The 18,702-nt window shown below is 47.6% G+C and overlaps 1 protein-coding gene across 1 annotated transcript in view; it reads right to left on the bottom strand.

The window, feature by feature from the left end:
* LOC130388591 (pleckstrin homology domain-containing family A member 5-like) overlaps positions 1-18,702 on the bottom strand; it is a 67,364-nt gene that overhangs the window by 16,364 nt on the left and 32,298 nt on the right. The window contains exons 4-15 of the mRNA XM_056597963.1: positions 17,747-17,830; positions 11,550-11,670; positions 11,193-11,297; positions 9,989-10,061; positions 8,735-8,835; positions 7,268-7,383; positions 5,196-5,333; positions 4,707-5,117; positions 2,661-3,150; positions 2,092-2,181; positions 1,356-1,475; positions 34-87 (exon numbers count right to left, since the gene is read on the bottom strand). Of these exons, the coding sequence (XP_056453938.1) occupies positions 34-87; positions 1,356-1,475; positions 2,092-2,181; positions 2,661-3,150; positions 4,707-5,117; positions 5,196-5,333; positions 7,268-7,383; positions 8,735-8,835; positions 9,989-10,061; positions 11,193-11,297; positions 11,550-11,670; positions 17,747-17,830 (1,903 nt within the window). The remainder of the gene's footprint in view (positions 1-33; positions 88-1,355; positions 1,476-2,091; positions 2,182-2,660; positions 3,151-4,706; positions 5,118-5,195; positions 5,334-7,267; positions 7,384-8,734; positions 8,836-9,988; positions 10,062-11,192; positions 11,298-11,549; positions 11,671-17,746; positions 17,831-18,702) is intronic.

The following is an 18,702-nucleotide window of genomic DNA, read 5'->3' as shown; positions in this document are numbered from 1 at the left end:
CATGCCTTAAACCATGCCATGCGGTTACCCCACCTGGTTGTCCAAATACATGAGGTTCCTTTGGAGGTGATGCGAGAGAATGTCGTTCTAACGTCAGCCGCAGGAAGAGAGGACCAAGAGAAGAGAGTAAGAAAGACAGAGAGAAATAGAGACAGCACAAGTGTATACACCGCGCTGACATACATACAAACACACCAAGAGAAGGGAGAAGTATAGCAGGCAGGAGAGGGAGGCCGACAAGTCGGCTTTGAACTCCGTATGAAAGGATGTTGATGGAGATGGAGAAGTGAACATGCACATTAAGGAACACTTGCATATCAAAACTGCCCAAAGCTGTGTTCCTTAAACTCATGACTTTAACTGGGACTTTTTGTGTTAAATTTCATGGAAACCAAATTACAATAATTTGACAATGCTAATCTAGGTCAACTTTAAACATTTACTCAGAGTAAATGATAGAGGGACCTGTATTATATGGTATGAGGAATGACTGATGAGCAGAGAAAAGCAAAAAGCATAAACTTAAATAACAAATGTGTTTAAATGGCAGCAATTGAGGTTTCATCATTTTAAGGTCTTAACCACAGATTCCTCAAATATCCTGGCACCACTCCTCTCCAAGCCTGCTTGACCTACATTAGTGATGGTCAACGTCTAAGGACAGACTTGAAAAGCAGTACAAAAATCCTGCATTACCATGCAAGTGTGCCAGTAGAGCTAAGCTTTCTTGGCTGGTTCCTCTAAGATCACCAACGGCTCAAGGCTGGTGTTCTTATTTCTCCACTAGCAGCTGTCAGGACTCTGGATAGACAGGCTTTCTCCCTCGGCTGGCTTAAATGTTGACTTGACTTCAAATCAAACCCCCAAAGATAATAGTTTAGAGACACGTTGGAACATGGAACCCAAAGCTCAAACATGACCTTATTTTTTTTATAGTGTCTGAAATGTGCTCTCTTGGTCTAAACATTTATTCTGGAAAAGTCTAATTCAGGCATTGAGAGTTAAATACTAATCAGAGTGTGAATAGCACAATCACTCAAACTGAAATAACATAACCCTCAAGAGTGCCAGTTTGGCCAGAGAAGACTTTGATTGACAGTTCTTCTTGCATACTCTCCTCTTCAGGAGGGAGGGGTGTGTGGGTTGCCGTTCTATCTGCAGCGGAGCATCACTGCTGCATGACTGCAGAGGAAACTGTTGTGCCAAGAAAAAAGAAAAAGACAGACCTCTAAAAGAGGTCCGTGGACCGAGATGGATGATGCACGCCGGTGACAATCGAACAGACGCTCGCACACACAGACACAGACACAGACGCCCACACACGAGCCAGCAGAGGCGCCCGCTGGGGGCCTGACCTTTGGGGTGTCACCGTCAATGTTTAGTTGCATAAGCTGCGCTACAGTGTGCTCCCGGATGCTGTTAAGCTCCGCTTGCTGCCGTCGCAGCTTTATCAGCAGCAGAGTCAGCTCCTCCGGCTGCAGGGTTGGGGGAAGGGTGGGGGAGAGGAGTAGGGAAGGAGGGAGGGCAGGGGGAGTAGGGAAGGACGGAGGGGGGGGGGGGGGGGGGGGGGGGGGGGGAGGAGGAGTAGGGTTGGGTTGTGGTGCAGCAGGCATCCAGGATACCGGGCCACGTCGACGGATACAGGAGAACGGAGCAGCGAAGGAGAGAAGGCGAGAGGAGCAGGAAAGGGTGTTTAGTAGCACCCCTTCGACAGTATAGGGGGGGGGGTCTCAACGGATCAGACAGGGAAATGATTATCCAGGAAAGTCATTCGGTTCAATGCAATCCCAGAGGAGCATGCACAGTGCGGACGTCCTCTGGAGACCCAAATAGAGCCGGGCACAGAGACTCCAGACATGTTGTGCCCTTCTTACGGGTCGCTGGGCGGAACCTGACCTAGAAGTCAACAGTGAGAACACTCAAGGTCCCATGCACGAGTTTAAATGAGCCCAGCTGGAGTGGACGCACCCTACCCAAGTCTCTGTCATCTTACAAGTAAAAGGGAGAGAAACGGGCGACCCAGACGACATTGGAGGGCAGAGTGAGGAGTAAAGGAGAGGGATGTGGGGGAGGGAGGGGTTAGGGACTGACCGTTTTGCCTTGTAGCGACTGGGCAGTGATAATCTGAACCGGCAGTCCTGAAGGCATGGATCTCCTGTCAGGGTGGAGTGTGTAGGCGTACTGTTGTGCAATAGAGGAAAAAAGGAGACATTTTAAAAAGGGACAGGCACAACACAAAAACAGCTCTGTGACAATGATCAATTCATTCTTTTGGAGGAAAAATAATAAGAGTAAAATGCTGTGAGAATATCTTTTCTGGTTGACTGAGTTTTCAGACCGCTCCCAACTTATCTCTGACCAAAGGGAGACAGGGAGTGGCTTTTTGGGTTGTTTATTCAAATACTTAGTCCTGCCTTCTTCTACTCTTTCCCACTCTCATCCCAACTCTCATGTCTTAAACACAGTCTCTCTAACGACCCCAATAGACCAGTGAAGCCCTTCTAACGACCCCCTCAGACCAGTGAAGCCCCTCTAACGACCCCCTCAGACCAGTGAACCCTCTCTCTAACGACCCCCTCAGACCAGTAAACCCGCTCTAACGCCCCCCTCAGACCGGTGAAGCCTCTCTCTAACGACCCCCCTTAGACCAGTGGACTCACGTTGTTGGGGTGCTGCCGGAGCCGGCGGTCCATGCTCATGTCCCCGCCGCGGTACACGGGGGAGGACACCTCGGAGCGGGCGCCGCCCATGTTGTAGGAGCGCAGCGGGGAGTAGCCGCCGTACATGGCCAGCGAGCCGTGGGACGGCGAGGGCGGGATGGCGTGGGCGGGCGGGGCATGCTCCGACAGGTTGATCATGGTCTTGGGGCTGGGCATGTTGGCGTACATGGCCGAGGGCGGCCGGGCGTAGGCGTTCCTCTGCTGCCACTCAAACAGCTGCCACATGGTGTCGTCCCGCATGGAGCGCCGCTTGTCCCCGGGTCCGGGCCCCAGGGCCTGCTCGTACATGGAGGGGGACATGCTGCAGATGCTGTCCCGCTGACCCAGGCCGTTCCTGGGCATGGTGCGGTAGCCCTCGCCGGGCTGGGGCGTGCCTGCCGGGGCGCGGTAGCTGGGCATGTTCCTGGGTAGGGTTTGGTAGGAGGTGATGCTGAGGACACAGACAGAGAGACACAGAGAGAGAGAGGGAGGGAGATTGAGGAGACACAATGCAAATGCAATGTCAGCTTGATCCATTGGTGGTCACTGTAGTTCGAGTTGATCCCCCTGTTTAACATGTGTTTTGATCATTTGGTGGATTTAGAATTACTTAGAGTACTTCCCACGGGAATGGACCAGTAGGATTTATCTTGGGAGATGGCATTATTGCACTACTTTCCTCTTTCTTAGTGAAGCTTATTTTTCTGCTATGGTCCGAATCATAATAACTTTTGTTTTTCGGACTTGGACCAACTTTGTGATTATCATAACACATGTTATGATGATCGTATCGATGGCCTTGGGCCTACATTATGATTGAAACGCTTGTTGTGATTTCCATAAACAAGGAAGAACCCATTGTCAAGTCGCCAGTAGACCAACAAAAAGCTGTTTTTCTACTCATTGCTCATACCTCTGTGCTATGGGCCACTTTACGCCCCTGCTCTTCTGTCCCTCGACCAAAGATTGAAAATAAATCGAAAACCCAGCTGCAGTGGCCATTAATAACAAAGAAACACTAAAGGAAGACTTCAGTGTCATACCTTCATATATATATATATAAACATCACGCCTTATCGAACACCTAGCGCGGCTTCTTGTGTCTTTCTCCAAAATAAAAAAAGTAAGTGTTTGCATTTCGGCTATATGGATTCAACGACGACCGGGTTAACAAGAAACCAGGGAATTCTGCAGCTTCAACTGCCAACAAACTTGGCATCAGCGAGATAAGCTTCAGACCGCTCGAGGTCTTGAACGACAGACCGAGACAGTGAAAGAGAGAGGGAATGGACACCGAGGAGACATAAAACTGCCAGACGGAGAGATCTCCTGTCCTGTAGTACAGCACAGCTTCCGCTCACGTTACAGTTCAGCTATTATTGGGGTCTGCTTTATGTCCCGCTATACATATTAATGACCTAAACATCATAATACTGCAATGCAGCAGCAGCAGGGTGAATGTACAGCGCAATAAAAATAATATATGTCTGGGATACCCGCGTGGTAAAGCTGTCTCACTCGGCCCAGACTCACAACATCAGTTAGAGAGACGCGCATCGTTCTTATTTGAACGCTGAGCATCAAACATCTCAATATAAAAGCCAAGAAAATTGCTGCAAGAGTCGGGTTCAAGAGTTTGCAAGATTATTATACCTTCTTAAAGGCAGGTTATAGAGGAACTCACAAGTAAGTGAGTCAGCATGTTCCTGAGAACGCCCACCCCCCCACCATCAGTGCAGCCACCGAGAAAATGAGACGTCTAGTACTGGAGCCAATCGAGTCAGCGGCCACAGCCTTTAGCCATTAGTTATGACTTCTGCTTTTGCAGGTAGACATCTCCATGGAAACGCTGCGTGTGATAAAAGGGGTTCCGAGATCTGATCCGCGACGGTATAACTGCATTTCCTAAACCCCATCTAGCACAGATTAAAATCAGGGCATGAAAACAAACCTGAACAGTGCCGCACGTATCAAACGTTACCGAGCCACCCGCCCGCCGCCACTGACCTGCGGGTGTCCTCGTCCTGGCCGCGGCCCCTCTGTGTGCGGACCCACTGCTCCAGCTGCAGCATGGAGCTGGTCCTGCTCAGGGAGCGCTCCGGCCCCTGCCCCTGCCCCTCTGGCCTCGGCGTGGGCACGGCCGAGCCGTCCCCGCCGGGGCTGACGTTCCCGGGCCCCCCGCCGCCGTTCACCTGGGGCGTGGCGCCGCGGTACGGGCCGTCCGTCTCCGTGGGCGTGGGCGTGCGCGGGTGCGTGGCGATGCCGGCGGTGAGGGCGGCGGCCTGGGCCGGCTGCAGCTTGAGGCTGTTGATCTTGGTGAGCGGCCGCTGGTTCTCGCCGCCGTTGTTGTTCTGGAAGCCGTAGCGCTCCGCCTCCCGCTGCCTCCGCTCCTGCTCCTCAGGCGTGGGGGTGGTGGCGCCGGTGGGGGTGGTGGGGCTGGGGGTGGGGCAGGGGCTGGGGATGTTCAGGGTGGGGGCGGGGATGGGGATGCTTATGGCGGGGTGCGCCCGGTCCGCCTCGCGGTTGCGCTCGTTGTTCTGGATCTCGGGGCGCGTCAGCGGCGGCCGCTGGGCGTCGGGGGTCAGGTGGTGGATGTCCTGCGGCCCGCACTGCTCCACCTTCAGCCTCTCCAGCCTGGAGGGGAGACAGAGAGACAGTGAGACAGAGCGAGGGACAGAGAGACGGAAAGAGATGGAAAGAGAGACAGTGACAGAGATGGAGAGAAGAGACCGAGACACCGAGACACCGAGACACCGAGAGACCGAGAGACAGAGAGACAGAGAGACAGAGAGACAGAGAGACAGAGAGACAGAAAGAAAGAAAGAAAGAAAGAGAGAGAGAAAGAAGGAAAGAGAAAGAAAAAGAAAGAAAGAAAGAAGGAAAGAGAAAGAAAAAGAAAGAAAGAAAGAAAGAAAGAAAGAAAGAAAGAAAGAAAGAAAGAAAGAAAGAAAGAAAGAAAGAAAGAAAGAAAGAAAGAAAGAAAGAAAGAAAGAAAGAAAGAAAGAAAGAAAGAAAGAAAGAAAGAAAGAAAGAAAGAGAGAGAGAAAGAAGGAAAGAGAGAAAGAAAGAGAGAGATCTAAACAGAAACAGAAGGAGAGACGGTGAGAGAGAGAGAGAGAGAGAAGCAGAGTGAGTGAGGAGCACGTAGGCTGCATTACCCACCCACCGAGGAGAGAGAAAAGGATGATGAATAAGGCAGATACGGCTCATGCAATAGGCAGCTGTGTTGCTAATCAGCTCACGCACTCACGCACCTCACTGCATGCATGAAATGTATTTTACAGACACGGATGGATGGTGGGGCTCTGACAATGTGCAAGCTAGCCTTGGGAAGGACTTGTGGGCAGCTCTCTGACAAAGGGAAAAGTTTTGTTGATCGGGGGAAAGGGGGTGGGGTGGTGTTTCTTACAGCTGGCTCGAGGTGGAAACCAGAGATCGCCAATAAAACACGATGGAGAGGTCTCTGAAACGTGGCACTGGGACCTTTCTCACCCCAGTCACGGCTCCCCTGCAGTGGACCTGTTCATGGGTCTGTGGGTCTAGAGCCGGATCTCTACTGGGAATAGACACCCTTAACTCCTTTGCTTTGGCTGAACTCAAGGTCAGGACTTCAAAGAGCAGGAACACCCATGAACACCCATACCCCCCCCCCTCCCCTCCCATTGGCTATGTGACTCTGGAAGGGGTTGAGGAGAGACCAACACAGTAACAGCTCTTCCTTCCCAGTTTCCACTCCAGTGTTTTTTTAACAGCAGCAGCAGTAGCCATTAGTAATGTCTTCTCCAGCCATCTCTGGCTACTTCGTCCTCGTGAAAAAACATATAAAGCCCCCCCGAAGAAAAGCCTTTCTGCATTACCTCATGCTTATTCAATAGTCTTATTTAAAAATGGCCTATTACAACAAAAGGGAACGGTTCATAACAGTCAGGGTTAATATGTGTTTGTTCGCTCTGAACACTATGCATCAGCCATAGAGATACGATTGAATACTATTGGAAATGATAAAGCGAGCACAGCATGTACAGCTCGCGTTATCTCGCGGCTGTAGCAGTAGTAGCTCTGAATGAACGGCCGTCCTCAGTTGACTCTCAGATTGCATTGGGTAATTAAAAAAAGGGCTAATCTGTTCGCCCGTTTTCAAACGCCAGCATAAAAAAAATAAGGCTCTTTCAAAAAGAGGTTTTGCTCCAATAAGGTGCGACTGTACTGTGCCACATCACTCTCACCATCTGGAGCTCACACGCTAAGGAGGTCACATCATCGTTGCATAAAGCAGTTATGCCCTTGTTTTACTGCGTGTGTGCAATAAGTGTTATGAATGCACATAAATGCAAGCTGGTAGCAGCGATGAGAACAGCGCATGGCAAGCGTTGCCTGCTGGGTTCGGTTTCGCGGTGCATTATGGGTGGGCATTATGGGCGGTAATGCGTTCTGAGATTACGGCCAACGATAGAGGTGATAGTACCTTGTACTTAAACCTTATCTCAAGGTAAACACGCCTATCTGGGCACCGATACATCCGTCTCACTTATCCGATGTCAACGGTAAGGTTTGTAGTGAACACAAACCTTTTGACGGGCTCGGAGTGGACGAGTGCCGCCTCGGTCATAGCCCTCATCCACGCCTCCATCTCTTTGGGCGTGTCTGTGCAGAAGTAGTACGTCCGCATGTTGGGGTGAGTCGCCTGTTGTCGACGTCGTCGTGGAACGGGGGTGTCAGGATGAGAGGGACAGATTCACAATGTTACCTGGAAGAGAGAGAGGAAAGGCGTGAGGCAATGTGTCGATTGAACCACGGCCCAACATTTAATTAGGATTTTTTTTAAAAGGGTCGAAAAGGCAATAAGCAAGATTAGACCGCAAGGTAATGTCGAGTAAATTGCATTGGAGACACTGAGGTGGGGAGAAAAAAATAAAATGCTTTCAATCAGTTGAGCGATGGGAGTGCAAAACCTCAGCAAGCTATGTTTCTATGCATGAGCCAAACCGATGCATACCAGTGCCTACTGCTTAATGAAATGCTTGCAATATACTGCATGACTTACCATGTTACAACACAGCGTCTGGCGCACAAGCTGCTGGGTCCCCACCGTTGCCTCGTAGCGCACACACCCCATCGTATTGTTACAGCGTGTATGAACAAGCCACAGACACACAAACACACACACACAAAGATACACAATGTTCATAAAACACGCACAATATCGTGACTACCCAGGTCTGAAAACATTGCCGTCACTCTATTCCACTTCTGCCGAACACTCGAGTCAAGCTGAGGGAGTCAAGCCGAGGGAGTCCCATGATGCCGCTGGGGCAACCACAACTCAGGATTGGGGGTTTAGAATGCATGGTATGCTGCGAGTAAAAAAAACAACAAGAGGAGAAATCCTATTCCTATTTGGATCCCGCTGAAGCAGGCGCATGGCCGTGCCCTGTGCTCTCTCTAGCCCGTTCCCCCGTGTTAGCCTGTGTCTAGCCTGGCAGGCGGGCGGGCCGTGTGGTTGGAGAGGCCTTGGGCAGACTTCTGGGCGTCTGTGTGTGGCTGAGCTTGGCAGCGCACCCGGCCGTGTCTCAGGGTTTATGAAATGGTCCCACAGTGAAAAACTGAAGGCTGGTGAGATCTGACAATAGGATAGGATGGGACGGGACAGCGGGGCTGCCAGCGAGCTTGGGTTTAGCGCAGGTCGGGGGTAGGCTTATGCAGCGCCCTGCGTCACCTCGGTGGTTTAATAACCGCTTGCGTTTGTGTGTACTCGCCGACGACGTGGATGCATCTTTTACAAATTTAACAAAAACACATTCTTCGATTTCTATTCAATAATACAAGAGAAAAACCATTGCTTCAAGGCCCAAGTTCACAAATGCGTCTTGACTTATTTACCGCAGTGACACAGCTGGAGGCAGCTTGACACAACTTAGAACATTTGATAAAAGCTAAACTGGGAAACAGAACCACGGCATTTTCAAGATTCCTTCAACTACCCAGGCGACGAGAGACAAAAATACAGTTTGATGGGAGTTGAAATATGGACTGACCTTGAAGGCGTATTTCCTGTTAATGTGGTCGTCCACAGAGAGCATGGAAACATGGAAACTGGGCAGGAGGATGCTGCCCAGTATCCCCTCTTCTTTCTCATCTGCATGTCGAGACAAAACAAAAAGGGGAATCCGGTTGGAGCTGGAACCCATTTTCGTGTGAAACAATGTTAAACTATTTGTTGAACGACATGATGAAAACCGAACCAAAACCGGAATGCCAACTGAAAAGGGACAGTTGCTGGTGGCAGAATTATAGGGCACAGTGCATATCAGTCTGACTAATGAACATTGGGTTTGTGTCATATGCACAACATCGTCTAGCTATCTAAATATATCACCACTCCATCTGCATAGCTCACCCAAAGGGAATACAAAACATGCCCTTGATGTGGCTGCCTTTGCCCCTCTTGACAATTTTCGTTTGTTTAGTCCCTATGCGTGTGCGTGCATCAGAGAGTTTGTTTGTGTTGGTTTATGGGAAAGTACCCCTGCTAAGACTGTAGGTGTGTGGGTGTTTGAGTGCACACTTCTTCTTCTTCCACATCACAGGTCAATAATAAATAATTAATAAGAAAACGCAATGTGAAAGTAAACAACTCCCTGACACACACACACACACACACACACACACACACACACACACACACACACAGGCGGAGAGGAACACACATACACACACACACACACACACAGGCTGAGAGGAATAATGCAGTGTCTTGGCGAATAAAACTTTGGATGAGAGAGAGCGAGAGCAAGAGCGAGAGAGATTATGTCCCACAGCCCCCTAGAGTCCCGATGCAAAAGATTGAAAAGCGTGCAGGACTGAGCAGCCTTTCGTTCCCTCTCGGCCTAACCCAACGTTCAACTCTCCGTGCCTGTGCATACAAACATAGCTCAGTCTGATGGGGTAGCCCCTGTGGTACGTGATGGAGGCGTTTCTTTTCTGTGCGGGACAGGGGAGGGGGACACGTCTGATTTTATCTCAGCGATACATTTCGGGAGAACCTTTGGGAGCTTCATAATGAAAAGCAAAACTAGCAACAATAAAAAGGGATCGAGTTCAGCGGACAGCTGCAGCGACGTGGCCCTCCATGGGGATGGAGGCTCGCACTCATTAGACCAATAAATCCAGCAGCACGGAATAACACAAGCAGTCACTTCGGATGTTCATGGCTGTGTTCCTACTATTATGTGTAGAGAGCGCTACGAATTAAAAAGGGGGGGGGATGCTGCCCAGTCACCTGGACTCACCTCGGTAGTAAAACAGGCACAGGTCCGACAGCACAAACCACCTTTTCTTCCACAGCTTCATCCCAGTGCTGTCCTGCAGAGACCGAGAGAGGAACACAGGCTATTGATCCAACACATGCCACCAAAAAACGCTGGAAACAGCTTATTTGACAAATGAAAATAGAAATCGAGAAACAAGACGCTGGACTTGGGCTGCAGTACTTCTTTAGCTGGACCCTACCCAGACGCTGCAGGAATGCAAAGAGATGGGATGATTTGATTTCCAGTATGATTTGCACCGAATAAAAAAGGAGTGTTTTGGTTGGTTCATGGGTCTGTGATTACAACCAAAACAACCGTTTAAGCGTTAAAACAAAGGGGGATTCCATTGTTCGGGGAGTACATGCATATAAAAATACAGTCCTTCTCTAGAAGCACTCGATTCTGTTTCTAAGATGCATCGAGGGGATTAGAAAGCGGACTAAGGCCAACGCGTAGTTCCCCGTTCCTGCTTACGAACGAGCAAGCGTTGAGCTACAGTTCCTTATTTCTCTTTCGCCTGCTTGTATGACAGTTCGGGCCTCTCGGAGAGAGAGAGAGAGAGAGGTTGTGGTGAGCGCACTCCGTCGATGGGTCAGCCCAAGTGCGGCGGCGGCTGCTGCTGCTTGTCCCAGTCGTGAACTTCAAAAGAACCGAGGTTTGAATGGCTCTGAATAGAAGTACACGTCGGAGGCTTTTTTGTTTCGAATGACAAGTCTTCCCTCCCTCCCCCGACCCTACTCATTGAGGCTCCTCAATAAGAAAGCCTGCGTGAGCTCTCTCCCCCTACACAGCTCAAGAAGGCCGTTGGTGGGAGCGCCAAGACTAAATTAGACTTCCACTTCAGGGGGAAAACGTGAGAACAACACCCCAGCTAATAGCGGCCCTAATAAAGCCAAGCCCTCGCCCTTGGTGTAAACCAACAAGGGAGCTGGGATGAAGGGCTGCTATTTAAAGCAACGTGCCCCTTAGGTGACCGGCTTAGAAGGAAAGCTTGACAAAGCATCCTGCGATTTGGTTTAAAGAAATTTGCCACAGCTTTAGTGCGGAATAGTTTTATGCAAGAATTGAACAGATGGATGCAAGGACATAGGTTTACACCAGGGATGAACATGAGCAGTTTGGTGCCTCTACAGCAGATGCTGATTTCGTACCCAAATCTCATGCTAGTTTCTTATTCACTTACCTGTTTATACAGCCAGTTGCTCCTGATAACCGGGGCACCTGGGTTCCTTCTGATAGAATTGGAACGCTTCCCAAAGTTATGAACTTTCTTCGAGGGTCTGGAAGGCTGGAAATGGGTATGCATTAAACATGTGAGGATGTGGTTATATTCACGGGCTACACCTTGGAGAATAACAAAATCGTGTTGAAGCATCTTGATTAATTTGATTTAAAAGTATGCATTTAAAAAAAAAAAACATGAGTTCTACTGAAGTTAAATGGCCATTTAAAAAAAAAAATGTTGCAAAACCTTATGACCTGAGCAAGATCTCATACAGATTCCCTACCCTGTCATGTAATTCATGTGTGTGCCACTCACTCTTCCCGCTGGGCTGTTCTGATGCGTGGCATAGTCAGAGGCGCCCGTGTAGTTGGAGGCCTCACTCATGTCGCTCAGGAATCGGTCCTTCTTCTCATTGGCTGGGGCTGTTTGGGCTGATCTGCACCAGGTGACACATAGAAACACTGTGAGCCTTCGAGAGCAGACCCCTTGGCCACAAACACAACCGCAGTTTGCTCAATGACCTCGATATGAGAGAAGTCAGAAAGTAGGTTGAGGAGGCCTGTTCGGGTCAGGCCCAATCCGTTACGAATTTGCTTCGTCTGCTCTCTGAATTCGGGAAACTTTGGTTCGAAATGGAATCTCAAGACATGGGCCTATGAACGAAGCCAATTACTCCAACCGTGTCGGTGTGGATTCATCTCCCAACAAATGTCAATGGTCTGCAGATACTGCAGATACTACTGACACATTGAGCTTCGGTGGTAACTAGGCCAGGAGAGCCTTTATAGAGGCTTCCCAACGAAAACAGACCCAGCAACAATGAGGAAGACTTTTCGGAGAAGACCTGTAGTCAAATGTCAAATTGTATTTGTAAAACAATAAGCAGCCGATGGCATTTGGAAATGTGCTCCGTCGTTGAGACTACAGTGTTGTGGACGCGAGGGACCGAGACGAGAAAAACTGAAGTAGAACACATGTACTGCGGCAGGGAAAAAGGTGTCATCTCATGGATATATTGGGTTTGAGGTCACTGAACAAGTACAGCCCTCGCCTACTTCCCATTGGCCCAAACATTGAGTGCACTGAAAAACTCCTGTGACCAACCTGAACAAGCAAAACACAGTACGGAAAGCCTGAGACCTTGGCTTGTGTTATCATTTGCTTGCAAAATGATATCAAGTTTTTCAGTTTTTTAAAATCGATCATTGAACATTACTATAACAGAGCCATAACAGAGTGCATGCTCTTTGGACTCAGGAGGACAAACACAGGATAAACAGACATAGTAGACAGTCATCAGAGCAAGCAACAGATAAAAAGGGTTCATTCCCTTGCGGGGACAGCCGACAGTGACTGGGAATACAAGTTTGATGCTACAAAACAACGATGGGACAGAACAATGGAAATAACAGACAGATTAATTAGTTTGTGTTGCGTAATTAAAGTTGGGCGTTTATTCAAAGTATGGCTATTAGTAAATTCAAAGTAAACCCTAAACCTTGATTTCTCCAGAGAAGGAGAAGCATAAATCATAAAAAAAAAAGGGTTGTGGGATGTGTGGACAGACAGCATCCTCTTTTCTTGACAGAATTTAAATATCAATAATTTATATTAGTAGCATATGGGACCACCAGGCCCTCCCTTCCTCTCAACCTCAATGAGAGACACAGTCGTATTTACCACTGACTGTCAGGTCAGACACTAAGTGATCCATAATCAATGTCGTGCCAACCCTCTCCTACGACATGAAGCGGTGTGGGCGGAAGAGATTGGCCAGCGTTGGTCGGAAAAAACATGGGACAATGCTCTTTTTAGCTGACGGCCCGTTTGTGGACACACATTTATACTGTGTGGGCTTTATTGCCAATTACTGCATGCCTGATAATCCCACTGCTGGCACTGGAATTAAAGGGGGAGAGCAGAGAGTGTGCGTCAGCTCTTTCCAACACAAGCTGCAGTGGTGCAGGCAGATGGGCATTAAAGAGACTGCCGGAATAACACCAGGAATGACCAATTGGTTCCATAGTACAGACCCTGCCTACTGCATGTCACGGATGTAGAAGACACACGTCATACAACCGGTTTAATGTGGCATCATGGAGTGGATACTCAAGATAGTATTAGCTTTTAAGAACAAGGTACACTAGTGAGTTAATAAAACAATATACTCATCGTGGGGTGCAGTTTGAGTCAGCATCTTTGAAAGTTATCTTGGTTATTGTTGCACCTGACCAGCAAATGCAACGATGGTTGCCATCAGGTCTGATTATGTGATAGAATAATATACCAACTTGTCCAAATACTGATGACCAGAACATGATTATACGACTATGGTATGTATCACGTTTCAATTAGTAAATTGAAACGTGTCAAATGAAACTGTTTTGTAAACAGTTGTTTTGTTAACAAAAAAAAAACCTTTTAATCAAAGGGGTCCTCTTTAATCAAAGGAGTTCCCTTTTAATCAAAGGGGTACTCTTTCACCAAGGAATCAAATTTCCATAAACAATTATCCATTGTTACAGCTGTGATACGCGTATAAATATATACTTGATGAACTACACTACGGCTCACACTCCTAAAACTGATGTCATCCCCACGCTGTAGAGGATTCGCTCAATGCTGCCATACAAACTAACAAAGCCCTTGGATCGAATCCAAACACAAACCCCGGCTGGAATATACAGTGCCTCCCTCACCTCCACCACCACCAACACCACCCCAAACACCACCACTTCGGTCAGACTAATTGTGTATTTGTGTGTGGGTGTGGGTGTGAGCCGGTAAAAAGGAAGCAGGGGGGATTAAGCGCTCTGCGATGCCTGGCTCCACTGGGGGGGGGGGCGCATGTGAGGGTTTGGGGGGCAATCCTGAACTGTCTGGCTGAGGGGGCACTTTAAATTGACCACGCAGCATTCTGTAACGAAACCAGGGTGCTTTAGAACACTTTTGTTCGGCGGTGCACGTGACCTTCAAGCATTCAGAATAAAAAGAGGAGACAGAATACTAACAAAAGCCTCGAGGTAAGCTTCCAGGGGCGGGGATATACACAGGGGCTGAACAGCACTTGAGCCAGCGTTAGATGACGCTGGGCTCGGCGGCGCAGTAATCAAAGGGAAGGGAGTGTAGCACGCACTGGCCTGCTCTTCAGCCACATAGCGGTGGAGGCTAATTACATTTCCACACAGCCCTGCCACATATTGCATGCTAGACATGGTGACCCTGTATCGGGAAAGGGGCTGAAATGCTCAAAGTCTCCGACACTCCGAGGCTTAATGTAGCGTGACTACGGGAAGCAGTTAGCACCCCGTCGACACCAAAGAGAGCAGAAGCAATACTTTGTCAAATTTAGGAAGCAACCGAGAAGGTGAACTTAGGTTGGTGAGCTGAGAATACATAGTAGTAAATGTGAATTCAGTTTTTGACACTATTCAACACCAAGCCCCACATGAAGTTTCAAGTACTAAAGGGGTTCTTGGCTTACCGGTGGTTCCTTAATGTTTTTGCTCTGTCAAGCACAACATTTGGTCCAGACTATATTAGACACCTTGCATGATGTTGGAATGCAAACACATAACAGGAGACTGAGTAAACCTCTATTTAAACACCTCCCAGCCTGTTGTTAGTGTGAAATGATACAGACCATACATACACAGACAGACAAAGATGTGTGACGGTTGTTTGAACTACAAAGTTAAATACACACAGCATTCATCATACTTGACTGTGCATTACCTTCCAAATACAGAGTGACCCAATTGTCCACAGTTCACGCTATAAGGCAAAAGAGAATTGGGAGAGAAATTTGAAATACAGTTTCTATGAATATGAGAGACAGTCATTGCATTCAATTGATCAGCAATAGGAGTTCACGTTAAGATCGGATTTATTCTTGTAAGGCCCACTGTATACTTGAGTCAACTCTGTCTCCATCCAGCACTTGGTAAAAGGACCTGATCGCTTCGACTTGAAACAGACCACTTCAACATGATAATTAATACCAACCGCCTACTCCTAGAGCATGGACCACACATTCGTCTGTCCCAGATTACTAATTATCACGTCAATTATCCTCCAACCTCAGGCAGAGTAGGTCATTAAAAACATGTCAAGCGGAACACGTTCAAAACCTGGGCTTACTAGATGCTATAATTTGACATGTGAATTATGCTAACATTCACTGTACAATATTAAAGGCCCCTTGGAATCAGCTTCAATTGAATTCAAAGTGGGAGCATAACATATAATTGCTATTTATGTGATGTGGGTGAGCTCAGTCTCAATGACTTTAGTATGACAGCCATCACGAAGCTAGTGGAAGACGTAAACGCCATGATTCGCTTTAAGTAAGATGTGCAAGTTAAATCATTTAAGTTGAAGTTATGCTTACCCATCTATGTAATTATACAACTTTGGTCTCATCTGTATACCAATTTTCACAGTTGGTTAATTGCCTATGTGATAAGTGTATGCATGCAAATGGACTTCGAAGACAAACATTTGTATCAATAAGAACAATTCTGCCTTACGGATTTCATCCCTTATATGCATTTATTGGACTCCTGATTAGAGGTCTGGTGCACGGAGCCGATTAGCAGTCATTTGTATCTTCATCCAAGGGATGGGGGAGGCAGCTTAACTTTTTAATTTGCCTTTTTCTTACTGGCGGAGGCAGAGGCAGAGGATTCCCCCCCCCCCCCCCCCCCTTCTTTAATGTCGATGAAACACAGCCAACTGCAGGATTAAGAGCAGTATCTCCAATAGTCAAGCATTATGTCCATTTCCTTGGTGCCGTTACCAAGACCTTTGGTAGGCATTTCAACTTTTAGGTGCAAGTTAATTGGATTTGTAGGTTTTTTTGTAGCTACTATGATTGATACCCTATTGGATCGTTTAACAATCCGTTTTTCCTATCATTTTGGTGAAAACATTTCATGTTTAAACTTGCAATCACACTGTACTGAGAGCTTGAGGAACAACAAGGAGGTGATAGTCATGAAGAGAGGAATGTGTCAAGAGTGTGTATTATGACTGCTGAAAAATAAACCAGACAAAGAAGCATCCCCTATTCAAGCAGGGTTAGGGTCATGTGTTTTTAGTCATGTGGAAATTGGGGAGGTTTTTGTTCTATGAACAGAAAAGGGAAGGACGTTGGTTTGGTTTTGAACACTGAATAAGCAAACATTTCTACGTAATAAAAAGATGATCATCTATCTTGATGGGATTTGACAAGCAAGCCAATCTGTTTACGCCAGACTTATGAAAGGAAGGCCTGAAAGTTCAGCCAATAGACATTTGGCTAGGTGTATACATTACACTGCAAGGTCTCAATAATGACCGCCTTTCTATAAGGGTCCATCTATTTACGAGAGAAAAGTGTCCTCCGACAATGAGGATATGAAGCCTTTGATACAACCCAAGCTCTTCATTTTCATCCACATACCTCCCTTAACCCTCCTGAACAGAGGTCAACACTCTGTCTATGTAATTATAAGTGTCCACACTGAAGGAAGTGGAGAGTGTCTGAAGTTCAGCCTCACCTTCCCCTTTGTGGGAGCTTCTCACTTACTTCCTGTCTTTATTCTGGCTGAGCCTCGTTAAAAAGGGGACGTTAATTTAACTCTTGTCCTTATGTATGAACTGAAACCTGAGCACAAAGCATGTGTTACCGCTGCAGGTAGAAGGACAGGAGGTCACATCGGCTGCTCTACTGATGGCTTAGGCTCTTGCATTTGTTCAGACAGCACGGGCATGAAGTCCTCCAAGGTCAAGGTGCCGATAATGAGCGACTTAACGCTTTCGTAAGCAGACTTAAGGTCTAGGTGTCGCATTCAAACACAGATTTAAAAAACAAAGACATTGTTTTTGGTTTGGCCTTCGCGAAAGAAGGGGGGCGTGTTATCCCCATGAATACAATCAACGTCAACTTTGTGGAACTTTTGAAGAATAGTCTTTCTTATGTGTTTGAGAGCCTAATTCTCTCTGACGCAGCCGTCCTCATCAGCCTCTGCACATAGGGAGCTCCAGAAGACCACACACACCTCGCCAGCGGTGTCCCCTGGTCATGACGTTGAAGAGTACACCGAGTTACGATTCAACGCCACGAGAAGAACGCAGCTGGCTTTCGGAGGGCAGTGGAACGTTCAAAAACAGAGACTGTCAAAAACATTGGATTTTAATCCTGTTTTCTCTTGATTACGGTCTTATTTCCGTGAGAAAATGGAATCGATTTTATGTTGACCGTCATAGACAAGACACATTACCATATTGTTCACTGGCTCTAGAAGTATCAAAGCCTCCATACATCTGCCCCCAGCCCCTAGCAGTCCGACATACCACCAGCACAGACCCTACCAGCCACAGCACGACAATGTAGTTGTGAAAGTGCTGCCATGGCTACGCCTTGCTACACGCTGATGTCTGATACACATATCGGGCGGTCTAAACGTGTGATGGCAGAGCTCAGCAATGTGGCTCGGCAGCATTTCCAGAGGCACAAAGAAGAGACTTACTGTTCGTTGACAACAAAGATGCAGTTGTCTTGTGATGGGATGCCGGAGACGGGATGTTTGCAGGTCACCTTCCGCTCATTGTGGCTGGAGGGAGGAAAGAGAGAATAAGGAAAGGAGAAAATAAGTAGGCAGCGAAAACAGCACACTCAGACACTTACAGCTGTCAACAACAATGAGCCTTGCTGTCAAAGCCCATCCTTCAAACAGAGTGGAGGAACAGGCCTCTTATTGTGACTATCACAAAACACTGGCTTTCTCCAATGAGGTCACCAGTTGAAGACACGCTTCCAAAGGTAGATTAACCAGTAGGTGTGGGGAGAGTAAGTAAATAAATAAAAGGTTGCATTCAGTTGTGGTAGGGCGAAGAAGACGAGAGACTTAGTGAGGGCAGTAGAGGCCCAATAGGGAAGCTGTTGTCGCAACAGTGGAGATATTATCAGTGAGTTTTCAAATATTTATATTCCGAAATCACTTTCACTTTCACACCCACATAACAACATGAAAGAGTTTTGCGGACCACGATGAGCTGTGGTTGAAGTAGGCAGAATGCATTGCATATTTGTTCTCCAATACACACAACCAAATGCAAAACTGTCTAGCAGCATCGGCGACAGAACCACATGGGACCAAATCAACATATCAAATATTAAGTATACACATATATAATACTGACCTTGCATATTGTTTAGTGGTGAACTTCAACATCTTTCAACTCCTTGTTTAGCACGATACAACACACTCCAAACTCTGGGATTTATAAGTACTGGCAGCAGTAAAGAAAAGCCTTTCTCAAACTTCGTGATCCAGTAGCATGCCTTGCACCCCTGCACTCTCCATCTAATCACAGAGCCATCGAGGAAGCCACCCACCCAGCCGGTCGTGTAATTATAGCCACAAAAAAGGCCCTTCCATACTGACGTGATTAGCACCAGGACAGAGACCACACAGTTCTAGAG

Source organism: Gadus chalcogrammus, chromosome 9, assembly GCF_026213295.1.
Source record: "Gadus chalcogrammus isolate NIFS_2021 chromosome 9, NIFS_Gcha_1.0, whole genome shotgun sequence".
Classification (NCBI taxonomy): Eukaryota; Metazoa; Chordata; class Actinopteri; order Gadiformes; family Gadidae; genus Gadus; species Gadus chalcogrammus.
Note: the sequence above shows the minus strand (reverse complement) of the source record. Positions and strands in the feature narration are given on the sequence as shown.